General features: G+C 39.1%; 2 protein-coding genes across 2 annotated transcripts in view; one reads left to right on the forward strand and one right to left on the reverse strand.

Moving 5' to 3' along the window:
* Nucleotides 1–2,861, reverse strand: part of RBKS (ribokinase) — a 60,589-nt gene extending 57,728 nt beyond the window's left edge. The window contains exon 1 of the mRNA XM_015816644.1: nt 2,680–2,861. Coding sequence (XP_015672130.1) covers nt 2,680–2,732 — 53 coding nt within the window. The 5' untranslated portion in view covers nt 2,733–2,861. The remainder of the gene's footprint in view (nt 1–2,679) is intronic.
* Nucleotides 2,862–3,161: 300 nt separating this feature from the next.
* Nucleotides 3,162–26,601, forward strand: part of BABAM2 (BRISC and BRCA1 A complex member 2) — a 48,564-nt gene continuing 25,124 nt past the window's right edge. Inside the window, exons 1-4 of the mRNA XM_015816645.1 lie at nt 3,162–3,259; nt 6,491–6,642; nt 14,629–14,705; nt 20,841–20,935. Coding sequence (XP_015672131.1) covers nt 6,515–6,642; nt 14,629–14,705; nt 20,841–20,935 — 300 coding nt within the window. The 5' untranslated portion in view covers nt 3,162–3,259; nt 6,491–6,514. The remainder of the gene's footprint in view (nt 3,260–6,490; nt 6,643–14,628; nt 14,706–20,840; nt 20,936–26,601) is intronic.

Raw genomic sequence — 26,601 nt, forward strand, 5'->3', positions numbered from 1 at the left:
GAGTTCTCACCTACATCGTCCACAAGGGACGACTCGGGAACTCAACTCCTACCTCGGGCAGCTCACCTTTCCCCCTATGCCCAGGGGAAAGGTATCAAGCCGTTTGACAGCTGATGCAGGCTGTCAAAACGGCTTTTACGCAGAAACAGGCGGGAGCAGCAAACAGCTGCGTCCAGCGAAGGCGCCTGCCACCGGAAGAGAGAGAGAGAGAGAGAGAGAGAGAGCGCAGAAGGGTCTCACCTACTGGCCTGGCCTGGTTGAGACTAATTATAAGGTAATTCTTCTGTTTGAAAAATGGAGGCTTTATATAGCTATACATTTGTTTTCATCAGAGACAATATTTCAGACAGGCATCTTCCATTCAGGTTAAAAATGCCTTATCTGTATTGAATTGTTATTTACTTCCTTGAGGACAGGAAGATTGGAAAAACAATTCTGTAGTATGTCCCACTATAGATTACTTGCTTACTGATGCAGAGAACCAGAAAAAAGGGCTAAGAATGTACACAATGTTACTAATTTAATATTATTTCTTGCATAAAATATCTGAATCTCAAATGCTTCAGCACTGATGCAAATGAAAGTCAGTTTAGGAAGAAGATAAAAGAGCCACTCCTCTCAACACACTTCAGTTATTCTTTTGGGTTCAATTCTCTTTTCCATGATTACATCAAGAGACAATTAAAATTACTAAAAATAAATATTAAAGTTGCTGTTACTTTTGTGCTTACAAAGCTAAATCTGGCTATAGACATGTGCAGACCATTGGCTGAACCTGTGAATTTGGGCTGTGCACACTTCAAAATCATTTGGCAGAAATGTTCTGCAATTCACATGAATGTACTGCAATCTTGGGAAAAAGTATACTTGGTTTTAAGTTGAACCAAATCTGAAATGCTACAAGCCTTAATGCTTTATATATATATGGCTGGGATAAAGTGTCAGAAAGATGAAAAATCGGCAAGAACTGTTATATAAGCAAAGAAACATTTTGTTAAATCCTTAAAGAAATAAGAAATTCAGATAGGTTCTCCCTGATTCAATGAGATGAAAGAGACTGGAAGTAAAGCAGAATCAAATGTTATATACATTTGCCCTAAAGTTTCAACAACTTTAAAGAACAAGTTGTACTGTATCTCTCAAGCATATTTAGAAATAAATCTCCCTAAAATAAATATTTTTAATCAAAATTGTAAACGTACTGTCTCTTCTAGTACTCTCATTTGATTCTATGCTTTGTGTAAAGCAGTGGTTCTCAACCTTTTTAATGCCGCGACCCCCAACCAGTCGTAAGTCGAGGACTAAACCGGTCGTAAGTCGAGGACTACCCAACCGGTCGTAAGTCGAGGACTTTCCCTGCCCGGGAGCGCCGCGCATGCGTGGTTCCGCCCCCTGCGCCGGCCAAGGCGTAGCTGGCAAGCGGCAGAGACGGAACAGGCCGACCACCAGCTGGCCCAGCCCAAGGGAGGTAAAGCACCCGCCGGAAAAGGGGGAAAAAATGGCGGACAGCCTTGCTTGGTGACCCCCGTGAAATGGTCGATCGACCCCAAATGGGGTCGCGACCCATAGGTTAAGAACCGCTGGTATAAAGAGGAGATGAAAATTTCTGATCTGAAAATCTAGGAGTAAATAAAAAAGCTGATTTGCACAATCATTTAGAGATGTTTCTGATGTATGGATTTCTTCATGGATTTCTTAAACAGTACTACATAAGAGTTAGCAATATGTTACTATTTATATTGCTATTTTAGTCTTACAATAGGTTCTTGCATCTCTTCGTGTCAACACTGTATACATTTAGATTTTTCTTTCTTATCCTACAGATGAGACTGTTTTTAACACAAAGGATATTTTAAATATTCAATGATTACAACCAGTGCTTTTTTGTTAAAAAAAAAAAAAAGTGCTGGAACTCACACATGTCATACAACCCACCTTGCCTACCCTACAAGGTTCCATCCCAAAAAGGTGCCGGAACTCGGTTCTGGGCGTTCTATGACAAAAAAAAGCCCTGATTACAACAGTTTGTGAGGTCATGGATGGGAACAAAGATATCCAATGAACAGTTCTACTTTCTAGCCAGTATTGCTTTTCTAGTTCCATTTTATCATGGCACAACAGCATCATTAGAAAAAAAACAAACATGCTCACAATCAGTAGATCTGATAATTTCTGATCAGCCTACAAAGAAAAATCTGTTTACATCAGGTAAAAATACCACAAATTAGGAAGCAAATAATCATACTTAAACGATCAAGCTGTTTTATTTACACAGCAAAATCTCCTTTAACTCAAATGTGGATTAAAACTCTCAGGACTGCTTCATATTAGGTTCCTTTTTAGGTAACATTTCAAATGATTAGGATTAGTATAAATTAAGTTTTTCCCAAAGTGGTCCATACTGTACCCCAGGAGTTGGCAGGACAATCCATTATTGATTCATAAGTGTTGTCAGTTAAAAGTAGTATTAATTAAATTAGTTTAATATAATACATATTTGGAGGGTCAATAAACGATCTGAAACTTCAGGAAGAGGTTGGTGAACTGAAGAGTTTGAGGACCTCTGGATCCAACCCTTTTCTTTCAATGTAAAAGGAAGTCTCTGATTTATTTGCTTGGACCAGTTTTTTTGTATTGTATTGACTTAGGGAAAAGCAGGGCCTCGTGTACAATACTAACCTCACTAGATCAGTCATACAGGATCCCACCACCACGATTTCTGCAACTACCATGCTGAGAAGCGAGCAAGGAGCCACTACGAGAAACTTTTTCTCCACAACGTGATCTTTAACCTGCCTCTCCTCCAGCCGCCCTCAACATTATCTGCCTATTATCGAACTTCCAGTTTATCCAACCCCGCTTTACCTGCGGGGTCCTTCACGGATCTAGTAGGCTACCCCTTTGAAATGCCTGACGGATCTTTTTAACAGGTTTTCACGCTAACTCGCGGCCTACGTGCCTCCCAACGGACGAGACCAATTGTCAGTACAGAATCTTGCTGCAACATCGTCCTCGTCGTTTATATATATATATATAAAAAAACCCCGTATTCAAGTCAGGCGCGCGCAGACCACCTATACTGATTAGGGAAGGCCCGCTTTCCTTTCCTGGGCTTTCCAGGAGGGACCGGCGGGGCGCTCGACTTGTCTGCAAGGCGGCTCGCGGCGCGCACGTACTGTAGCGTGCCAGGCTTCAGTGGGCGGATCCACGCAGGCGCCCGCGGCGCGAGGGAGAGGCGAGCGGTCGGCGCAGTTTCGGGGTTTGTAAGCGCTTCTTCTGATCCTTCCGCAGGTGTCCTTTAGTCTCGGTGGTGGTTGAGGGAGGCCGGAGGAAGCCGAGCCGGTTCCAGGCGGGCTGGGTGGCTGTGCCACCTGCGTTTCCTGTGCCTGTTCTTCCTTGCTGTGGGATTCAGCGTCAAGTGTAGGAGTTCCTGCGGTGGAAATCGGAGCTTTCGTTCTTGCATTCCCCCTTTTTTTATCGGGTGCATACGGCCCCTCCCCCTCCAAGCCTTGATAGTTATGCTCTTGCCTTTCGCCGAGTAGCGCTCAGAAAGATTGCTCCGTTACCATTGGCGAAGCACATCAAAGCTAAAAACCCTTGCAGATGTTTGCTAAGGTTGAGAAACACTGCATAGCCAATGGTCAGTTATTAACAGATAAATTTGGGAGCCAGGCTTCGTATGTGATTCATCACGGAGAATGTAGCCACTAGGAGTCAAAGAGAACTTGATGGCACAAAATCGTATATTATACTTTTTAAATATATTTTTCCTTTAGATGTTTTGAGTTGACAAATGTCGCTCTATGGCAGGGGTAGTCAACCTTGGCTCTTTTATGACTCGTGGACTTCAATTCCCAGAATTCCTGAGCCAGCTTAGCTGGCTCAGGAATTCTGGGAGTTGAAGTCCACGAGTCATAAAAGAGCCAAGGTTGACTACCCCTGCTCTATGCCTTTTTCTCTCCCAGAACAGCAACTCTGTGAAGTTGCTTGGGCTGCAGGATGCTCCTGAACTTCAGGATCAACTAATCCAACCAGAATTGGCCCATCAAGAAAAATCTTCCAGGAGATTCTGTTCATGATACCCCAGTTCCAAGATGATGGGGCCTGAAGCCCAAAGGGACCTATATTGTGGAAGAACCTCTCTAGAAGCTAGGCTGGCCTTCTCAGTGATGGCCTTCTAGAAAGTAATGAAGCAATGATCGTTTCAGAAAGACTGCATATCGTCTGGATTATTAGCTAATTTATTTATTAGCTATATATCTTTCATTTTGTACAGGAATTCAAGGCAACATACATAGTGTTCCCCATAGCCCTGTGAAGTAAGTTGGGCTGAAATGTTATAACTGGCCCAAAGTTGGCCAGTGAACTTCCATGGCTGAAGGTGGGCTAGAACCTGCTCCTAGACCTAGTCCAACACCACAGTGGCTCTCCAATTTTTAATATTAGTAGATTGCTTATTGGCTTTGGATCAATTGTGTAAAGTTACCATGGTCATTTTAGCTGTGTTTTTATATTGTCGTGCATCTAAACAAATTTCTATTAATTAAATTAATCATTTAATTAAAGAAATACCCTCCAAAGCTTTTATTGATGTGGATGGATTTGAATCTGGATTTCCATTTTTAGTATTAGGTTGCTTATTGGCTTTGGAATACTTGAGAAATATATATTTTTGTGCAATATTTTTTACTTAAATGTGAAATCTATCTTCTAATGGAGGAGACATGGTTGGATATTGGTTCCTCCCCCTAAGTAAAATATTCTTTATTCAACGTACAGCCTGTAGCTCAGAATTTTATGGTGCTGTCATCAAAATAATTAGGTTAAAGTTCGTTTTTCAAGATTAGCTAAGAACAAATAGATGCTTCCTGTCCAACAGCTAAACCTCTCCTGGATTATTAAGATTCTTTTGGGGCACTTCTAAAGGTGGCATAGTGAGGATGGGATAGAAAGAGCCAGAGATCTGTGCTGTCTTTATTAAAGTTCATACAACTGTGAGCATTCTGGGGAAAAAACATTCAAAACACAGAATTAATGGGTAAACCTGCTATTCCGAGTTAAATAACTTATTATTACACGTCAGTATTAAAAAGAAATCCTTAATAATGCATGAGTCAATTTTAGCAGTAGAAATACTCCTTAATTTACAATCTTATCATTTAGCAAATGTTCAAAGTTCCAATGGATCTTCCCAGAGCTACTTATAACCCTAATCCTAACCTTCCTAAAGTCACATAATCGCATTTTGGGCACATGACAATCAGTCCACATTATAGTCATTTGCAGTACACCATGCTCACATAACTGATTTATGATTTTTTTTTTGCCAGAAACTGGAGTTTAGTTTCAATTTCCTGCAAAAAAAAAACCCATTAGTTACAATGGGTTCATTTAACAATCGCTGTAAAAAGATCACAAAATTAACTACAGTCATATAGTGACCCACTTAAACATCAGCACAACTTACAACTGTAACTTTGGGTTCAATTACAGTCATAAGTTGAAGACTACCTGTCTCTGCATTGATTGAAGTTTTTTTTAATTAAATATATGTTCAAGGACATTAGGTCCTGGGAGTCACATGAAAATTATTTACTCTAGTGGGTGTCTGTTTTAAACAGTGGGATGTAAAATGTTATTCAATAAATGACTGCCAACAACTGTCTACTTAGCATGTCTTTCCTGAACTTTTTATTCATATGCATATGATTAATGAGCTGCCATAATGTTTCATATGACCCCATATATAAGTTTCATAAAAGAGAAAACATGATAAATTTGCTGTTTATTTTATCCCATTTTTTGTAATTTTATTTGAATAATTTGAATAAATGCAGCATAACCCATATCAAATACAATATGACTTTCATTAGTTAAACTTTCTCTTTTGCCAAGTTGAAAAATGGGCAAAATTGAGCCATACTAAATGTGCTGGTGATTGTTGAGTTCAATGTAAAATAAATTTGAACAGTACTGTTTAAAGTTCAGTGCTGAAATTTTATTTACTTTATTGAACACATTTTTATGGCCTGAACAACTTGCAATATGCTGAACCATCCATATATTTTGTCTGCCAAGCATTTGATCCTCTCTTGGCAAGCAATAAGCCTAGGAGGTTTATTAAACTAGTAGCAAATTATGCTCATATTTGAAGATCATAAGTTGCATTGTCCATCGGAATTAAGTAATGGACATAATGGTTAAGGGCTTGAGAAATCATGAGTATGAATGTGTATTTTAAAGAGACCATGCAGGCTTTATTTGGGTGAATGCTTGCCCAAACATCCTTCTTTTTATCTTTCTAAATGGCTTTGATCCTACTTGTTTACTGCAGTCTTCATAAATTCTATGCTTTTTTTCTTTACTTCAGGTTTTTTGCCTTTATCTTTTTTCCATCTGTGTCTCTTTGTGCGGTCTTTCAAATTCTTAAAATGTGAAGATATGTAGAAATGGAATTGCTCTTTCTTACTTTCTCTTATTTTCTTTGCAGAATTGAATATAATTTACAAATAATATGTCTCCTGAAGTTGCCTTAAACAGAATTTCTCCATCACTTTCTCCTTTGATCTCCAATGTAGTCAGAAATGGAAAAGTGGGATTGGATGCAACTAACTGTTTAAGGATTACTGATCTGAAATCTGGGTAAGCTATCTTGTAATAAATTCAAGTTATGACCTTATTCTGAGAGCTGATTTTCAAATATCTTTAAGAACTTTTAATGTTTTTTATTTGTTTGAATAAAAGAAGCTCTTTCTGATCTATTTTTCATATTTGCAAAGATTTCCTGGTTTGTGCAGAACACTTAAGAGTGAAATTAGTTTTCATCAGTCATTCCAAGTATTTTATTTTTCACAAGTGAGTCTAAAATGTTGAGCATATTGTGTCAATATCATGTTCTACTTTCTCATTAGAATAAAGTAGGAATTATTTTAGATGACTAGTTGTTTTAATATTGGGTGAATACTCTCTCAACGTTTCGTCTGGCAGCCCACCTGCCTGCCTGCCTGCCTACCTGTCTGCTTGCCTGAGCTCCTGCTGGTGTACATATCAAACCATTCTTCTATTTTTCTGCACAGCAATAACCTTGTGAAGTATATTGGGTTGAGAGAGAATGCATGCTGAAACTTAGCCAGTGAACTTCCAAAGCTGAAGGGAAGCTTGAATTTAAACTCTGTAGTGCTGATTCATTGCCTTATGATATTAAAATGATTTTTGTAGACCTCTGTAGATTCTCTGATTTGGTCATATTCCAAATGTCATATTTTACTTAACTCACCTTGCACTCTCAGTCTGTGATTAGCATAGTTTTGCGTATGTCTTATTTGAGTAAGAATTGATAAACCGAATAAAACCTCATGTGCTTGCTTGGCATACAACTAGAGCAAAATGGAGACTATCCAACCAAGGTCATAAGAGGCACATAGAATGATGGGACTGAGTCCCAAAATTGAGATTAAATTCTTAGATACTCATGATTCACTTAGTACATAATCTTGATGTTTTAATTAAGTGGGAAGTAAAATTATTATTATTTTAGATTCTATAAAGGTTTGTGGAACATGCTTAATAGCACTTCTCAAAAAAAATTGGAAGAGTTTCCATTGTTAGGTGTTTCTGTTTAAAGGTATATCTGTGTCAATATACCTGTTTAAAGGTATATCTGTGCCAGTTTTTTAGTTTGTGGGAAGTTTGCAGGCCATTTGGTCAAGGGCTTGAGAAAATGGTAGAAAGGCACATGTGATGAGTATTTCTTTGTGAATAAGTACAGCACCTTTCAGCTATGGCTTCTGCTGTCTTCCTTTAGTTGGTTCTACAAAGGAGAAGAAACTGAATTGTTGGATATGATTGATTAATGGCTCATCTGGTCACTAGAATTGAACATTTCACACCTTTTTTCATTCAAAATAGAAAAGACAAGTGGTGGTGGTATTCTTGGTTTGGGTCATGGCTAAGACTTTTTCCAGAGAATTTACAATCCCAAATATTTTGTTTTGGTCAAGAAATGCTCAAAGGTGAATGGAGTGGTATATGGAATGAGTAAAGGCAGGTCTTCCACTTTGTGACAAATATCTTATGCTGCTTTTCCTGCATAAAAGGAGTGCCACATTTTGTCTCTTAATTCTCTCAATAGAATTTGGAAAGACCCCAGTGTGTAACCTTAGAGAGCAGTTTTCAGTCCATCTTCACAGTGAATAGTTTGATTTGATATGCAGCAGTTTCCAATAGTCATTAACATCGTTTTTCCACCTGAATAAAATTTGAAACCTAAATGGGATAGTGGTTCTTAACTTGGTTCACATTTGGTGATTGATGGACTGTCGATAAACTGTTTGTAATGCAAGTAGTCCTTGATTTATGATCAAAATTGGGACCAGAATTTTCATTGTTAAACAAGGCAGTTGTTAAATGAGTTGTGCCCAATTTTATGGGGGTTTTTTTTGCCTCAGTTGTTAAACGAATAAATGCAATTAAATGAATCACACAGTCATTAAATGAATCCAGACCTCTCCATTGCTTATTGAAGGAAGGTTACAAATGCCAATCACATAACCCTGGAATGCTGTAACCGCCATAAATAGATTCCAGTGGTCAAGAGCCTGAATTTTGTTCACCTGACAGGATTCTGTGACAGTCATAAGACTAGTTGTAGATCATTTTTTTCAGTGCCATTGTAACTTTGAACGGTCGCTAAATCAGTGTCATTGTTTCTTTTGTAAAACTAGAGATTTTTTTTTTCATTTCATTTTATTAAATTTATACCCCGCCCTTCTCCCGTAGGACTCAGGGCGGCTTACAGCCAGTTAAAAACAATTTAATACAATACAATAGAAATTTTAAAAAATCATTAAAAATAAATATATAATCGGCCGCTACTACTAAAATTTGGCTAAAACCAATTTAAAATACCCCTAGACAAGTCCTGCCCGCTGGAACAACCAGGTCTTAAGGGCGCGGCGGAAGGAGGGGAGATCCAGAATGACCCGGATCTCTGGGGGCAGCTCGTTCCAGAGGGTGGGTGCTCCGACAGAGAAGGCCCTTGCCCTGGGGGTCGCCAGCCGACACTGTCTGGCCGACGGCACCCTGATGAGGGCCTCTCTGTGGGAGCGTATCGGCCGGTGGGAAGCAATCTGTGGCAGAAGGCGGTCTCGGATATAACCAGGTCCAATGCCATGNCATGGCGCGCTTTAAAGATGATAATCAACACCTTGAAGCGCACTCGGAAGGCCACAGGCAGCCAGTGCAGCTCGCGCAGTAGCGGCGTTACATGGGAGCAACGAGTCGCTCCCATCACCGCTCGCGCGGCCGCATTCTGGACTAACTGGAGCCTCCGAGTGCTCCTCAAGGGAAGCCCCATGTAGAGAGCATTACAGTAATCCAGGCGGGAGGTGACAAGAGCGTGGGTGACTGTGCGCAAGGCATCCCGGTCCAGAAAAGGCCGCAACTGGTGCACCAGGCGCACCCGGTAAAACGCCAGAATAGTAATTGGCACCAATGTGCTTTACACAGAAATTTTCTCTGATTTGGAAATCAGATTGCAACTTTTATTATCCTCATGCATAATTGTGGGACTAATTTATGCATCCAGATTAATTATCTTCAGGTATGTAGTCTGCTTCTGTGGATGAGAGGGTGACTATTGATTGCTTTCTATTAGTCTAACTGCTCCCCCATAGTGAAATAAGTTTATATTCATGGATTTTCTGTACTTCCAGCCCATTTGCATCCATAACCTTGTACTTATCTGAAATGCTAACTACCAGTAGCATCAGATATGGTTAAATTGGATGGGTGACCATCAAGAAACAGAGCCATAAGCTAAATTGGAAAAGAAAAATATCAAAATATGGTATTGTTGCCCCCCTCCATTAAAAAAGACAGAAATATCCATAGGTCAACAAGACTTGAACTCAATTCAAAGAAGATTTTATCTGCCTAATAATAGCTGCCAGTACTTAGATTAATTTTTCTTCAATTTTCGCTATGCTTGTTGGACATTCTGAAGATTTTAAGCAAACTTACCTGGAAAACTCCAAGTTTAGAATAGAATTCTTTATTAGCCAAGTGTGATTGGACACACAAGGAATTTGTCTCTAGTGCATAAGCTCTCTGTGTACATACAAGCAACAAGTGATAAATCATAATCATAAAATACAATCATCATAAATCATAAGATACAACAGTGATAGTCATAGGGTAATAAATAAGCAATCAACATAAATCATAATAGGATACTAAATAAAAACAATCAACATAAATCATAAGGAAATGGGTAATAGGAAAGATGAGAAGGATAATAGTAATATAGCCTAATAGGTTAGTTTGACATCCCAGGGCATAAGACAGTGTTGTGGNGGGGTCGACCTCTGCCCCCCTGCCAATACAGACTGCGTGCGGTCGGTGAGGAAGGAGGAGAACCACCGCATCACCGTGCCTCCCACTCCCAACTCAACCAGACGCCGCAGCATGATACCGTGGTCCACCGTATCAAAAGCCGCTGAGAGGTCCAAAAGAACTAGGACAGAGGAACAACCCCTGTCCCGGGCCCTCCAGAAATCATTTACCAATGTGACCAATGCCGTTTCCGTGCTGTATCCCGGCCTGAAGCCGGGATAAAACTAATAATAGATAAAACTAATAATAACTTTATGCTGTGAAACAAATGCTACGAATAATATTTCTGTCAATACTTCTTGTCTTGTTTTCCCGTGTTTCGTGTTTCCCCGAAAATAAGACCTAACCGGAAAATAAGCCCTACTTTCACTCACCTCCCGAGCCAGACTACCATGCTACCGTACGGAGGATGGGCAGGGTAGACCTGGTCCCTCTTCGCTATTTTGGAGCCAGAGGGGAACTGACGGCGAAAGGCTCTGCTGCTGCTGTGCACTACTGGAGGGGCTTTCTTCATGCTCCGTCCCACAGATCACCTGCCTGGCAGCAGCTACCACCACCTCCTCCGCCAACTCTCCCTTGGCTTGTGCCATGACCGCCACCTCTCTCCGCCAACCCTCCGTCACCACCATTGGAGAGAACAGAGAGTGGGAAGTAGAGCGGCTCTGCGTAGCGATGCAGAGCAGAGAAGAGCACTTGCTTGCCGCCCTGCATTGCCCCACATCTCCCTTCTCCGTTCTTGAAATGGCAGCCCTGTTTCCTGCTGCTTCTCCTCCCAGCGCTGTTATAGAGCTTGGTGCACCATCGCCCAGCTCCTCCCTCTTCCCAAAAGCAAAAAAATTCTTCACTAACCTGCTTTCCAGCTCTGGCGTGTTTCTCTCCTGCTGTAGGGAAACAGAGTTCGCGGGGGAAAAAAAAGATCTCGCGAAGTTGGAAGGTTTGACTGAACTTTTTTTAGTTCCATGACTGGGTCTTACTTTCAGGGAAACACGGTATAAGACCCGGTCTTATTTTCAGAGAAACACAGGTATAATCTAATAGCTGCCATGTTTATGCTTTAGACGATAAAAGAAATAATGTTCACATAATGTAATAAGCGCATTCACAATGCTAGCTTTAGTTCATATAATTATAATAGAAGAAGGAGCTGAGAAGCTTACAATTTGTTTATTGTATCAATTATGGGCAGCCAAAATGGCTGCTAATGCTCCTGACCTAGAGTAAATAAGGAGCACAGTATAGGGTCAATTTGATACAGTCATAAAAAGAGCAAAGGTTAAAAGTCTTAAATCCAGAAAGTAGACTAATATCCAGAAAAAATAAAGATCTAAATATTAAGATATAGACAGAATTTCTAAAAATGAGCAAAGAAGGAACCTGCAATACATTTTAACTCTAGGTTCCATTATTGAAAGAATTCTTTTATGGATAATGACCCAGAATGCTTTCCAACTGTATTGGGGCACTGAACAAGATCTCTTCTGGAAAATCTTTACAGTTAGAAGTCATTCTTTAAACATCTATACTACTTAGATCTTTAAAAATACAGACTCCTCTGTTTAAACTACCTTGGAAATGAATTGAAAAATCGTAAATAATATTGATGGGCTCCTGTCAAGGAATTTTGTCCTGGAAAATTCTTGCTCTTTTTGTGGTAAATAAAAGCTTGATAGTTCTTTTCAGTTTTTATGTGCTGTATATAACTAGGAAAGTCATAGATAAACACTTTATATATCACATACTTCTTCTTGGCATAAGAATGCTAAAATTACTGCATTATTAGCATTATTTCCTGATTCTTGGAACTTTTTATAGCTCTTTGCAGGTATTTGGGTAATTTTTCCAAGGTGGGCCTTTTGTTGTTCAGATAATAGCCATTTTTCAAATCTCATGTGACGCTTCCTCAAACAGAAATAATTGGGCAAAATGCAACTGCGTATGCCGTCAGCTTTCACTTTAGAGTAGTAAAATATTTTAGAAAGCAGACTTTAAGAGCCTTGAAAAATACTTATTGTTGCTTTTAATATCTCTTTTATTATAATACTAGATATATCCTTCTCCATTTGTTTTTCAGCAGTAGACAAAAAGGAAATATTATACTTGCAAAATCTGAAACATTTTTTTACATTCAAAAGTCTCCTTGGATTCATGTAGACAGCTAGTGTGGCATAATGGTTAAGGTGTTGGGCTAGGATTGGGAAACTGAGTTTCTAGTCCTTCTTTAAATACATGGGCCACCTTGAACCAATCACTTCCTCTCAGCCTTAATCAGTGTCAAACTCTGTGAAGAGTTACCTGAACAACAAAACACACAATGGCTTTTTCTGTGCGAAATGGACAAAAACATTTGGCCTTGCAACCAAGTGGTAGAAATGCTAACAATAATTTGGATTTACTGTATGTCACATAGCCAAAACCATTTTCATTTTGAATGCTATGAAACTACAGAAAAATGAAATATTAATAGGTAATATTTATTATTGTTAGGAAGGATTTAGGATTCATCAGAATGTAGCCTAAAGCAAAAAAAAAAGATGTAAAATCTGATGTCTTCATAAGTTTGAGTGCACAATAGAAATAATTTTGTTGAGGAAAACCTAAAAGTAAGATTTTTCTATTTAAGAATGCATTATAAGCTTCAAATACTATACTGTAATTTTCCCCTGGCATCATAGGCTACTTACTCTTTGATTTGGATTGTGCATTCATTGCCAAATCTCCACAAGCGTTTAGTAGGTTGGAAACATGCAGATGCTGAGTAGCATTAAGCAAGACATTGGGTATTCCCAGAGGCTCCCATTGCAGCACTGTGGCATTAATTTTAGGTCTTTCCTCTTAACAGTTCCCAAAACAGAATCCTGAGAATGGTCTCTTATAAAAATGAACTTTCTTTGTTCAATAAGGAGAAAATATAGGATTGCAGTCTTAGTGACCAGTGGAAGGGCGTAGGCCAGACATGTCAAACTCTTACAACGTATCGGGACGGTTTTGCCATTGCTGGCAGTGGGGTGGATGTGGCTTCCGGATGACGCGGTTTGACACCCCTGGCGTAGGCTAATCAAGGCTAACCTGGTGCAGTTTGACACCCCTGGCGTAGGCTAATCAAGGCTAACTTGGATTATATAGAGGCTTCTTCTGCATAGTATAAAAGTAGAAAAAATGATATAAGTACATTTTAAAGGTTGTTACTAATAGAAGAATTAACTCTAAAACCTTAGATTTCATACTTACATTAGGCAATACTCCATTCTTGCTTTTTTTAAAAAAACTGTTTATATACAGTAAATCATTCTATCTCCATGTCACTCCCCAGCCTATAGATGGGGCCATTCACAATGTAGGTGCTACCCCCCCCAAAAAAGCAAAAAAGCTTTTATGAGAATCATTAACAAATGTATCAAGTGAGCTAGATGGTTAACAGTTAAAATATTTTATTAAAATGTCAAAATGAAAGCTTATCACCAATGTTTTATCTGTAAAAAATATTACTATTTACAAAAAAAGTAATAATGTTTAACAAATCTATATTTAGAATTCCAAGAAACTTTTATTTGCAGAGTTTGGGAATTCAAGCTCAAAGACAAAACAACCTGTCTACCAACGTTACAAAGGAATCAGACTTATTTGAGCTAATGTATGTTGCTATTGTTGCAAAATCTGAAATAATAGAATGATGATGATAAATGTAAAAATAAATGAAAATGTATGCATTGTTGTGGAGTGTGAAATTAAAAAAAATATATTGTATGCTGTAGTTTGCCTATTTGCAATTTGTTGCGTTATGGAGACCATTTGAAAGAGATGCATTGCGAAATAAATGAACTTCCTCAAGTATTAAAACAGCTGCATCCTCTGGAATGGCCAGCATCACTGCTTTAAAGATTATCTCTTAACTGTATGCATTGGGAGCGTGCTTGCATTGGCAATCCCACCAGAAATTTTGACTGTGCATATGTTAGAGATGGAGAAACCTTTTGAAGCAGCTGTAATTGCGGTTACTTGGATATTTTTGAGCATTTGGGCTCATCCTACTTTATTTTGCTTTGCACAGCTTGCCAACATGTAGCCCACCTTTTTGTCCCCCAAAACAAGTAACATATGTAATAGTAGAAAACATTTAAAAACACAGTAAAGTTCTTAATATATGGTAATTTATATAGCTAATTTTATGTAATTACAATATGAGTAACACCTATAATCGTCATAAAAACTCAGATTAGTATTTTTTTTTAATTGTAGCTGCACATCATTAACCCTTGGACCAAGCTGTGATCGATTTAAGTTGCATATTCCATATGCTGGAGAAACATTAAAATGTAAGTACTTAGTGTCTTAAAATAATCTGCAAATCTTCACTGGCTTTTTGATTCTGTAGCTAAATTAATAATTTCTGTTATGCAGGTCTTTTTTTGCTTTTTCTCATCTGTAGAACCCATTCCTTATAGAAAGTTGCCTGTTGTCTGTTCTATATTCCATCAAGTGAACATCTTTTTATTTATTTAAATTGTTATTGTGTTAGTAATATTTTTAGTAGTTTCTGCTGATATTATTCCTTTTCTTTTAACATTTGTGTTCAAGTAGTGACCATTCACTCCATGCAAAGGTTGGGTCAGTTTTAGGCTAAGTAAGTACTGGGACACCAATGCCGTTTCTCCTTCTAATTCATTATAAAAACGCAAATCTTCTCTTTGGTGGGAGATGGAACCATCAATTAATGTGGCCTAAGGTGCCATATAACCTGGAGCTGGCAACTCAATGCAAGAATGCCTTGTGGGAAGAAACCCACATGGCAGTCAGAGGGAGGAGACTGTCTAAAGATAAAAGTGGCCAAGTTTTTGATTGTAGCGGATTATTCACGATGTTTAAAACAAACAGGTAAAAGTATTGTGAAGAATTTTAAATCATTGCTGTAAGCAGAATGAACAGGCAGATAAACTGCAAATCTGTTACTGCAATCAGATGTAGAATGAGAAGGTTCAGTAAATAATTCTGATTTTACATAGATGCCGATGGTGGCTACTATAATTAGGAAAAGATTTTGAGGTTGTGGCTCATTGAAAATATATCAAATGGTAGATAAGGCCTATTCATGCAACTCATAGTTAGAATGGGAAGCAGCCAGTTTAGACAACTTTAAAAAGAGGGTTAAGTAGGAAACTGAACAATTTTAACAGCAATTTTGTTAGGGACAGGACATCAAGGAAGGAGGTGCAAGGCCAGTTCTTTGCCTCTGTTAGCTTTTTAAGATAAATGAAAACTTATTTTTGCTCTTTCATTCATACTGTCAGTTCAGCTTTGCTGTAGCACTAGCAATTGAGGTTGAAAAAAATATTTGAACTTTCTGGCTGGTCCCGAAATCATACTAAGTTCTTAACATATACTTAGTTTATATTTCATTTTATTTTAGCATGTGATGTGAACACAGAAGTTTATTGAGTAAAGCATGCTTAAGCAAACCATAGCTTAGCTTTATATGTAAATCTAGTCTCTGTTTGAATGAGTAGAGTTCCAGGGTCCCAGGCAAATCAGCCTACATTTTGCTATTCGTTCAGCAATTAAAATTGTGCATTTGTATGCTGCTTCTTTCTGCACAAGGCTCTCTTAGTTTAAGTAATAGTTTTTGTGTCTTTATGTACATATGCAGGAGCACTACATGTGGTAATACTGTAATCTCCCCACTCAACTGCTACTCTAGAGCAGCTGTACCTCTCTTTAGCCCCTTGACCTTGTTTTAAAAAAGAAAACTCAACAATATATTTGTTTTTAATAAAGATATTTGTGTTTGTTATTTCCATTCCAGTAGTGATGTTTTTAATTCAGTGGAAAGTATCTTCTGTATAAGTCATTTGATAAAAGTTCATTACATATTCACAGACATGAATCAGGCTGATAATAAAATTAAGAAAAAATTATTAAGACATTAGGAGAAAACAAATAGGAAGATAGTGAATTACCCATAAACTAGAAGCATAACTCATTGAATCAGTGGTGGAGGTATCTAATGTAGCATGACATCTTTCATGTATAGTGGAATTTGGTTTTGTGAGTTATCTCTTTCACGGTTTCTTCTGTTGCTTATATTTAATGCATTATAATTTGTAGATATTTTTGAAGTTGTTCATTGTGCTAGTCAGATGTTTCATATAGAAAATAAATTGAGAAATCAATAAAATGGGGGAAACTTATGTGTGTGTACATACACACATACACGTACACACATATTGTATGTATGTATATATGTATGTGTGTATATATTTGTGTGTGCACATATACATAGATACATGCTGTATGTATATGTGTGTGTGTGTGTATATATATATATGTAATGTATGTATGTGTGTATCAGAATGGGATAGATAGATAGATTAGATAGACAGACAGACAGACAGACAGACAGACAGACAGATAGCACTATGACAGATTTGGATAACAGTTCTTTAAATCAATTAATTTATGCTGCATTTTTACAATGGCTAAACATGAACTTGTTTTGAAATGCATTTTTAAAAAAAATATAACATTTTATAGTACTGTCAGATACAGCAACGCTCCCCAACCTTTCTGGCACCGGGGACCAGTTTCATTGAAGACTATTTTTCCACAGACTAGAGGGGGATGGTTTCACGTGCAACCTAGATCACTTGCATGCTCAGATGAAGTTTCGCTTGCTCCGGGATTGAGTGCCCTTTATTTATTTATTTTTATTATTATATTTGGATTTATATCCCGCCCTTCTCCTCGCGGACTCAGGGCGGCTGACAATCAATTAAAATACATAAATAACAATTACAAATTTAAAATTAATTAAAAGAAATATTTAAACATTGTCCAATTAAAATATAATTAAAACCCCTCTAAAAATTACCCTAGGCCAGTCCTGCAAGCTGGAATAACCAANACCCGGAAGGCCACAGGCAGCCAATGCAGCTCGCGCAGCAGCGGTGTCACGTGGGAACGTCGAGTCCCCCCCAACACCGCCCGCGCGGCCGCATTTTGGACCAGCTGGAGCCTCCGGGTGCTCCTCAAGGGGAGCCCCATGTAGAGAGCATTACAGTAGTCCAGGCGGGAGGTGACAAGGGCGTGAGTGACCGTGCGTACGGCGTCCCGGTCCAGAAAAGGCCGCAACTGGTGAATCAGGCGAACCTGATAAAACGCCCCCCTGGTCACGGCCGACAACTGGTCTTCCAGCGTCAGCATGTGCTGAAACACTTAATCTGATACAAAAATATATTAGGACCTTTGACATAAAGCAAGCAATTTGTATGGAGGATGGCTAGAATTCTCTTGAGACTTCAGTGTTTTTATATGAAATGTTGAAAGAAGAGAAACCCCCCAAAATTGAAAACCTTGCAAGAGTTCATATCTTTCTTTTTTCTGAAAAGGTTCTATTACGCAGGATAATAGAAAGGAGTTGACAATAATTTAATATACCATTATGTTACACAGTTGCAAGGCAAATCAAGCACCCAAGAATTATATGACTAGTTTAATAATTAATCCTAGTGTGTAAAACTACCCAGAGTTATTTGGTGATTGAAATAAATAAATGAATTAGTAAACTTTTGAGGAACATAGGATATGATTCTACTCTTATATTTCAATATTCTTTGGAGAGTACAGTATATTTAAACATTTTGAAAAAAATACTTAGCACTTCAGAAAAAGCAGATAGGATGGTGATGAGTGTATCTCATCTTTTCTACCTTTCTATGGCGAACCACTTATTAAAGTTCTAAACTGCATTTCAGTGTAAATCTCAAGAAATTTTTGATCATATTGCTAAATGTGCTTGAGTCACAAGTGGCACAACAGTTGAGTGGCAAGCTGCTATTTCAAAGTAGTTGGGTTGGCAAGGCAATTCTTAAAACACACATAACAGCCCCACACACTATAAAGATAGTGAAATCTATCAATTTCCAATTGAGATGAATGGATTCTATAATTCCTGTTTCTCTTAAATCAGAGTATATCACTTGCAGTGACATTGTTTTGCAGACAAGGCAAATATTGTCATTTGTTCATTGATACGAACTATGTCATTTGCATAATGACAATGTAAATGTCATGTATTCACGGTTTCTGGGTTTTGCGAGATTTTTCTACATTCCTGCAGCTTAATTTAAAAGAAGAAAGAGTGCAAATATGATCCAAACCAAAACATTTTGGTTAATACAGGAGAAAATAGGAATCATTTTTCATCCATATCATTGTTTGGGTGATATATTGTAAATTGCTAGCTAATCTACATCTTAGAATGAAGTTAAAATGAAAAATTCTAATATGGAGGCATAATTTGTGACATTCTTTAGAGCTCTGCCTTTATGAATATGCAAATCTGTATTACATATACCAAAAATGCTACGTATGTCACGTTCTAGGTAGAAACAATATATTTTGAAAAGTGCACAAGCAGAAATAATATAGTCCTTAATTAATAGTGAAAAAGCTGCTTAGAGGATCTTGTCTGTTTATTGGCAGATATTTCGTAATAGTGAAACAGTCATTAAAAGACAGCTTTGTAAGGAACTTCAGACATCCTGTTCCTTGATGTATAGTTGTTATCTTTAAGAACAGGAGAACTTAATGAGGGAAGGGCATAGAAATGTTGCAGTAAGAAAATGTGCCCATGATTTTTTTCTCAGCAGGAGGGCATGCTTCCTTTGTGGGTACTGGTACATCCTCTTTATATGAGAAGAGTTTTTGGTTTTTCTGCAGAGTATCAATCATAACAGCTGTCATATTGCGAATTCAGATAAAATATTTTGAAGCATGGCATTTTGAAGCATAGCTTCTACTATTCTGAAGTCCATCAAAAGATTTGAATTTCAACGGTTTGTTACAACAGATAGCAACATTTACTGAAATTAATTGTTAATTGGTTGGGGTTTGTATGTTTTAAAAACGATTTTGAAAGGGTTTATTAGAAAGTAGCATATCTTTAAAATAACCATAGCTTTTTTTCAGGCTTTCACATGAACCTGAAAATTACGTTGCTGCTTATTTGTGTTAAAGATGCAGCTATTTTAATGAGTTAACTCATTAAAGCAGCCATGTAATTCTCCAGAGTCGTGCAGGAGTCCACAAAAAGGCTTTTTTTTTAGAGGTGCTGTGTTTCCATTCCTGTCCTTTCTGAAGCCTCTCTTCCAAACCTTTTTCAAAGGAAGCACAGCATTTACTTTACTTTGAAAGGGAAAGTACTAGCATATCTTTTGACAGCAGTAGATGAAACATTATTTTTGTGTGTGATGAAGCTAGTATGAAGATGAAGCAAGGGCTTGAAAAATGATTAAAGCTGGTATTCTGCAAAGAGTTTTACAGTGCAAAGTTATAGTAGTTGGAGACAAATCAGGAATGGTAGCTGGGTCCTTTGAATGTACTAATCTATATTTTATATCATCCATAATTTTTGAATAAGACATGATTGCCTAGGTCCTGAATAAACCATTGTTTATAACCACTGAGACTAGATTTACATATTCTGGAAATCATTTTTTTAAAAAAAGCCTTAGAACACTGCATTAATTTAGAGCGTAGAAATACAGTTTACATTCTGGGCAAACAGCTACTTCCAAAAAGATTTTCAAAACAATCCTGTCTACTTAATCTTGTAAATAAATGGGTATTTCATATTAAATTCAATCATAGTTTCACCAATGTAAACTTTATTTTTGACATTTGAGGAAGTTCTTTTTGATGACGATCGAATGTTACCTGCCAGGTGCAAACAACCAGACCTACATATATAGAGTTCAAACTAGCTATTTTATTGTTCTAGGTCTATAATACAGGAATCCCCTCAGACTTCTAGTTTTTGCCTGGGAAAGACTAGATAAGGCTCAAAGGCATTTGGGGGGAGGGATCAGACCTAGCCCTCCTGTGTTTATTTAGTGAGTCTAGGCCAGGGGTAGGCAACCTTGGCTCTTTTATGACTCGTGGACTTCAACTCCCAGAATTCCTGAGCCAGCCATGCTGGCTCAGGAATTCTGGGAGTTGAAGTCCACGAGTCATAAAAGAGCCAAGGTTGCCTACCCCTGGTCTAGGCTAATTCCCACTTCAGCCTCCTGCCAACTGGGACGGTTGCTCTCCAACAATGACTGGTGTTTTTTTTAAAGGTGTTAAAATGTTTTTCTTTTTCAAAGTGATCTGATTTTAGCAGTAGAAGAATAAGCCACAAGAAGCCTTAGGCATACATGCTTCACATCTCAAAGTCTGGCATACTTATAATCAGTTCAGAAGCTTTTGCCTGCTATTTTATATTGGCCATAGTTTAATATTTGCCAAATAAACTGTGATTAGTATTTATGGCTTCTTGAAACAAGACAAGTACAGAAGCCAATACTGGAGAAGTAGAAAGCACTAACCATGTTAGTGTAATGATCAAAGTCAGCGTTTTACTTTTTTTCTGTGACAGTAGGTAAATTATTATTTTTTTGCTGTTTGCTTGTTTTAAGGGGATATAATTTTTAATGCTCACTATCCTGAGTTGCCACCTGACTTTATCTTTGGAGAGGATGCTGAATTTTTACCTGATCCTTCTTCCTTACATGTGAGTATATTTCTCTGTCATTTTGTCAGTTCAATTGCTTTACTTTTAAACTGTGGCCCTAAATATTGGAATAAGTGTTAGATGACCTACAAAATTGATCTGTTCCATTAGGGATTTGGTTAAATGTATTATGTATTTTAACTGTATTATGCCATCCTACAAGTTGGTATTTAGTTGTTAATCAATCTAAGATTTTTATTTTACTGGAAAATAAACAAGATTGGATACTCGGAAAGAGTTTTGTCTTTTGTGAGTATGTGAACATTATTTTACACTTTACTTTTTGTTTATTGTTTTATTTAATTTACTAGATTTATATGACCACCATCTGATATGAGCAGCTTAGGGTGGTTAACACAATACAAATATTGTGTACAATACTGTAACAGAATATATAAATAAGACATATTTAAATAATGGCAGCCAAGAACAACCCAGTCAACAAGAAATTCACTTAACTCACAGGTTCAAACCTTTCCTAAACTCCAACCCTTCTCTTCCCAGAAAGAGAAGCTAGATCTTAAAGGGCTTAGCAAAGGCTCAGAAGGGTTGAGGCTAATCTAATCTCAGGAGGAATGACATTGCTACAGAAACAACACACTTCCTGAGTCTGGCCAGATAATATTCTTTAATTGATAATACGAATGGAGACAATTGGAAAAAGGCAGTTCTTCAAATAACCTGGCCTTATGCCAGGAAGGTGTAGAGCCAAATTATTTGAATTACATATGAAAGCCTGTTGGCAAAACTGTAACATGGGCATACTGTGGCATGTCCATAGTTGTTCTTGCTGCTGCATTCTGGATCAATTGCAGCTTCTGAATGTTCTTCAGGGTATATTTCAGGTAGAGCATATTATGGTATTCTAGTTGGGAGGTGACCAATGTATGGGTGACCATGCATAGTGCCACCTGATTCATAAATGAGCAAACTTGGTACACAATTGGAGTTGTGCAAAAGCCCCCTGGGCCATAGCTGCCATCTATTCTTTGAACAGGACTCATGAGTCCATGAGAACTCACCAAATGTACACTCGTTCTGCTGAGGCCGTGCAACCCCATCTAGAAATAAAGATAGAAATTCACCAGATCCAGGAGGGCCTCAATTCACAACCACTTGGTCTTGCATGTTCTTGAAGCTTGTTCTTCCCCATTCACACCCATGCAGCCTCCAGATACTGAGAGAGAACATAGCATCACTTGGCTGGCTTGGACTAGGGAGACATGAGTGGTTATCATCAGCAGACTGATGATATCTACCTTGTGCTGTCAAATGATCTCACCTAGGGGCTTTGTGTAGATGTAAAAGAGGAGTGGAGGTGGTGGTGAACCTTGAGGAACCTCACAAAATGGGTTGTGGGTTCAAACTCTCCATCAACACTGACTGAGGAAGAAAGGAGGAGAACCACCAAAAGATTGTGCCCCTAACTTGAAAATCACTGAGAGATCAAGGACAGCCAGTATGGATGTAGTACCTCCATCCTGCTCCTACCAGAAGTCCAGTCAATGCTGTTTCAGTCCCATGCTAAAGTTCAACTAAATAGGATCTAAATAAGCAGCTTATTTCAGCATTATGTGAAGTTGCAGTATGACTTATTTTTTAACAACCTTTCCTAAAATAGGAAAGTTGGAGAGAGGATGAAAATTGCCCAAAATATTGGGATCCAGTTATGCTTTATTGAGGATTATGTGTACTTATGATGACCTTGTTCACTGTAATTTTACTTGCTACGCAATAAGTTTGTTTTCTAGATTTGCTTTCATTATATATTTTATATATCTTTCATCAGCAAAAGATCAGACGTGCATCCAGAAAGGGATTTGAAAGAGCGGTCCAGTACCTGAATGTTTAGTTTAATTTTAAAGAGTGACATCCTTAGCTTGTTCATTTTGGCAGATATATATAAAACATAGAAATGACAATTTTATTCAGTTGTTGACCATAAATTAGACCTGATCTTGCATTTCTGGTTTCAGAATATTAGTGGATAATGAATGTACCAAATAAATATACTTGAGAGAACATTAGTCATAGTCATAAATTTGTATTTAACATATGGAACTACGCTTCATAGCACTCTTTAAAAAATGAATATTAAAAGAAGAATTTTTTAAAATATGTATATATATGGGTTCATAGTAGAGAAGTACAGTTTCATATTTAAAAATTATTAGATATCTTTAATCAAATTGTAATAATGAAAAATGAGAGGCAATAAAAATCAGCAAAAACCATAGTTTATAAGTTAAAACTGCATGGACAAATGAAGGATCTTGACTTGATGCAAAAAATATAATGTATTAGTCATACATCACTAGAGAAGTAATTCCAGACCCAAAGCACTATCACAAAAATTATATTCATAATTTTGAATATAAATTCTATCATTTTGCATGCATTTAACACATTTATTCTATTAGGATACTCACAGTGGGGATACTTTGTATTAGAAGTATTTAATCAAGCAACATAGCCTTTAATTGTTATATAGTATAGAAAGAAACATGGTCAGAATAAATTTACAATTGCACTTTAACATACTGTTTCCTTTCTTACAGAAATTTCAAGTAAGTATAACAACTGCAGTGTAGTTAGAAAGCAGTGATTCAATATTCTTCAACCATACTTTGCATGTTTTGTTGTGGCAAATCCTTTGCATTTGTGGTATGTCCTTTAGTTTCAAACTACTGGGACATACATTTTCAAGGGAGAAAGAAATACTTGTAAATTTGACTGATTAATCAGGCATTAGTTATTATTTAAGACTAATCTAATTTTCCATCCTGTTTTAATTCATAATGTCTGTTTGAAACAGAAATGCTATTCTTCCACAGCAACTCCAACCTTATTGTTGTGAATATGAATGGGTGGCAGTATAAATCAAAATATTACTTTGAATGACACTTTCGTAATTGGAAAAGAAATAGGGGCATATTAATTAGAAGATATGACTTCCTGATCAGTATTTTTTTTTCTTCATTAGTAGTAACTTTTAGGTAAGCATACTTAGTCCTGAAAAAGTTTCTATCAGATTATGAAAGTATACCAGCAAGCTAGTGATTCTATATAATTCATCAAGGTCGTTTAAATAGCTTATTTTTAATGCTGAAGAATGTACAATAGAGATTTTGTTCTCCAGCACTGGAGATGGAGAATCTACCAATGGGGTTTAGACTGTGTTCCTGCCCAATCAGATCAAGTCAGCCAAAGTTGCAATGCCTGTCCTGGGCTAGAGTGTCCCAGTCTCGACTTGATCTTGCCCAAGATAGATGTAGCAAGTTGGCTCTTAGGCAGGTACAGTTTCCATTGGTGGTTCTTTATTCTCTATTCTCTTCAGTCTTCTGAGACAGTGCTGTATTCAGCACTCTCAGTTGGTTGAAGAACTGTTTGCCTTTAACTAGGAGTGGAGGGTTTCGTTCCTCCCCCTCCCCCCCACATTCAACAAAGAAAAGACTAATGCGAGAGGCCATCCATCACCTCTTGAACATATGGGCCATAGAACCGGTGCCACTGGATCAGAGAGGTTGGGGGTTTTACTCTTCGTCGTCCCCAAAGCGTCAGGGGGATGGAGAGCCATCCTGGATCTAAAAGGATTAAACTATCATCTTGCATACCGCAAATTCAAGATGCAAACGCTCCAGTCCATCTTGGGAAGCGTAAGAAGGGGGGACTTCCTGACGTCTATCAACCTCACGGAAGCGTACCTCCACATCCCCATCTCTGTCACCCACCGCCGGTTTCTAAGATTTCCCCACAGGGGTCACCATTATCAGTACAGGGCACTCCCGTTTGGCCTATCCTCAGCTCCGACAGTCTTTACCAAGATCCTGGCGGTTCTAGCAGCTCAGGTGCCAGTCAGAGTCCAGTGCTACCTGGACGACATTCTAATCCGGTCGTCGTCGATCCAGGCCGCTCAGGCGGATCTCGAACTGGTGATAAGGCTGCTTCAGAATCACGGGTTCTCGGTAAACTTCTCCAAGAGCCATATGATCCCCGCAACAAGGTTATTACACCTAGGGGCCATCCTAGACACGATGGAATGCTGGGTCTATCCCAAGAACGCCGGGACAGCATCAGGGAGTCGATTCTCCAATTGTGCAGGGATTGAACGGTAACGTTGGCCAGCCTCTCCAAATTACTGGGGAAGATGATCTCGGCCATTGCGATTGTACCTTGGGCCAGGCTCCACTCCAGGAACCTCCAGTGGTTCCTACTCCCCTTCCAGAGACTGAACATCAGTTCCTCCAATTGAAGGGTGAGACTTCCGCTTCACATCTCGCGATCCCTCACATGGTGGCTCTCGTCGGCCATGCTCAGGGGGTCCTACTTCAAGGAGCCCGATCGACTCACCCTTACGACCGACGCCAGCCTGTTCGGCTGGGGAGCGCACCTTCGCTCACAGTGGGCCCAGGGCCGTTGGTCCCGCTCCAACCTTCGGCACAATATCAACTGGCTGGAGCTCAGGGCCGTACACCTGGCCCTCCGCCACTTTCGCAGTACAGTAGCGAAGCGTCACATTTTGGTCCTCACTGACAACGTGGCTGCCAAGGCACACGTGAACCGGCAAGGGGGCATCCGATCTCATGCACTCTTGACCAAGGCACTCCTACTGGGCTCCTGGGCAGAAGTCAACCTTGCCTCCATCAAGGCCGACCACATTTCAGGGGAGGCAAACACTCAGGCTGACTTCCTGAGCTAGGCGACGGTGGACTATTCGGAATGGCGCCTGCACCCAAGGATCTTCAGGGAGATCTGTCACTGCTTCGGATTGCCAGTTCTAGACCTTTTTGCCTCCCCGACAAACGCTCATCTCCAGCGATTCTTTTCCCGCTTTCCATCTCCAGGGTCAGAACGCGAAGATGCCCTTCAGAGCCCATGGCCGGAGGGACTGCTTTATGCCTTCCCTCCTCTTCTTCCAGTGGTTGTCCGCAAGCTTCTTCGGGAGAAGGCAGAGGTTCTTCTAGTGGCCCTGTACTGGCCACGGAGACCATGGTTCGCCGACCTCGTGAACCTCTAGAGGCCCCGTGGAGGATTCCCTCAGATTAGGTTTCACTCAGCCAGGGGACCCTTCTTTATCCAGATCCCCAATGGCTCCAGTTAGCTGTCTGGCACTTGAGTGCTCGATCTTGTCCCAAGAGTCCTGCTCGCCAGGGGTCATTACAGTAATCCAGGCCTCCCGTCGGTCCTCTACCAACCGTATTTATGAGGCCACATGGAGGAACTTCTGTTCGTGGTGCTCGACCCATCACTTGACCATTCCAGACTTGACAATTCCACATATATTGGACTACCTTTTACAGGGTCTGGAGAGGGGCTTGGCTCCAAACACATTGCGCAGACAAGTCGCTCTCTCCACTGTACTTACCTGTGACTCCGCAGTCTCCATAGGTCATCATCCTTGATCTGCTCGTTCATCAAGGGTGCTACTAACACCAAGCCCCCTGTAGTCCACAGGTATCTCTCTTGGGACCCGCTCTCTCCTCCAACTGAGGGGAGGGGGGATCCTCTGGAGGGGAGGGCCGAGGATTTTGCACAATATCTGTATGACAAAGTCGCTCGGATCCGGGAAGGCTTGGACTCCGACTGGTTGGCCCAGGGGGAGGAGACGGAAGCAGGTCTTGAGACGGTTATATGGGAGGAGTTTGACTCTGTTGCTCCCGAGGATG

Source organism: Protobothrops mucrosquamatus, unplaced genomic scaffold (assembly GCF_001527695.2).
Source record: "Protobothrops mucrosquamatus isolate PMUCROS unplaced genomic scaffold, P.Mucros_1.0 scaffold473, whole genome shotgun sequence".
Taxonomy (NCBI): Eukaryota; Metazoa; Chordata; class Lepidosauria; order Squamata; family Viperidae; genus Protobothrops; species Protobothrops mucrosquamatus.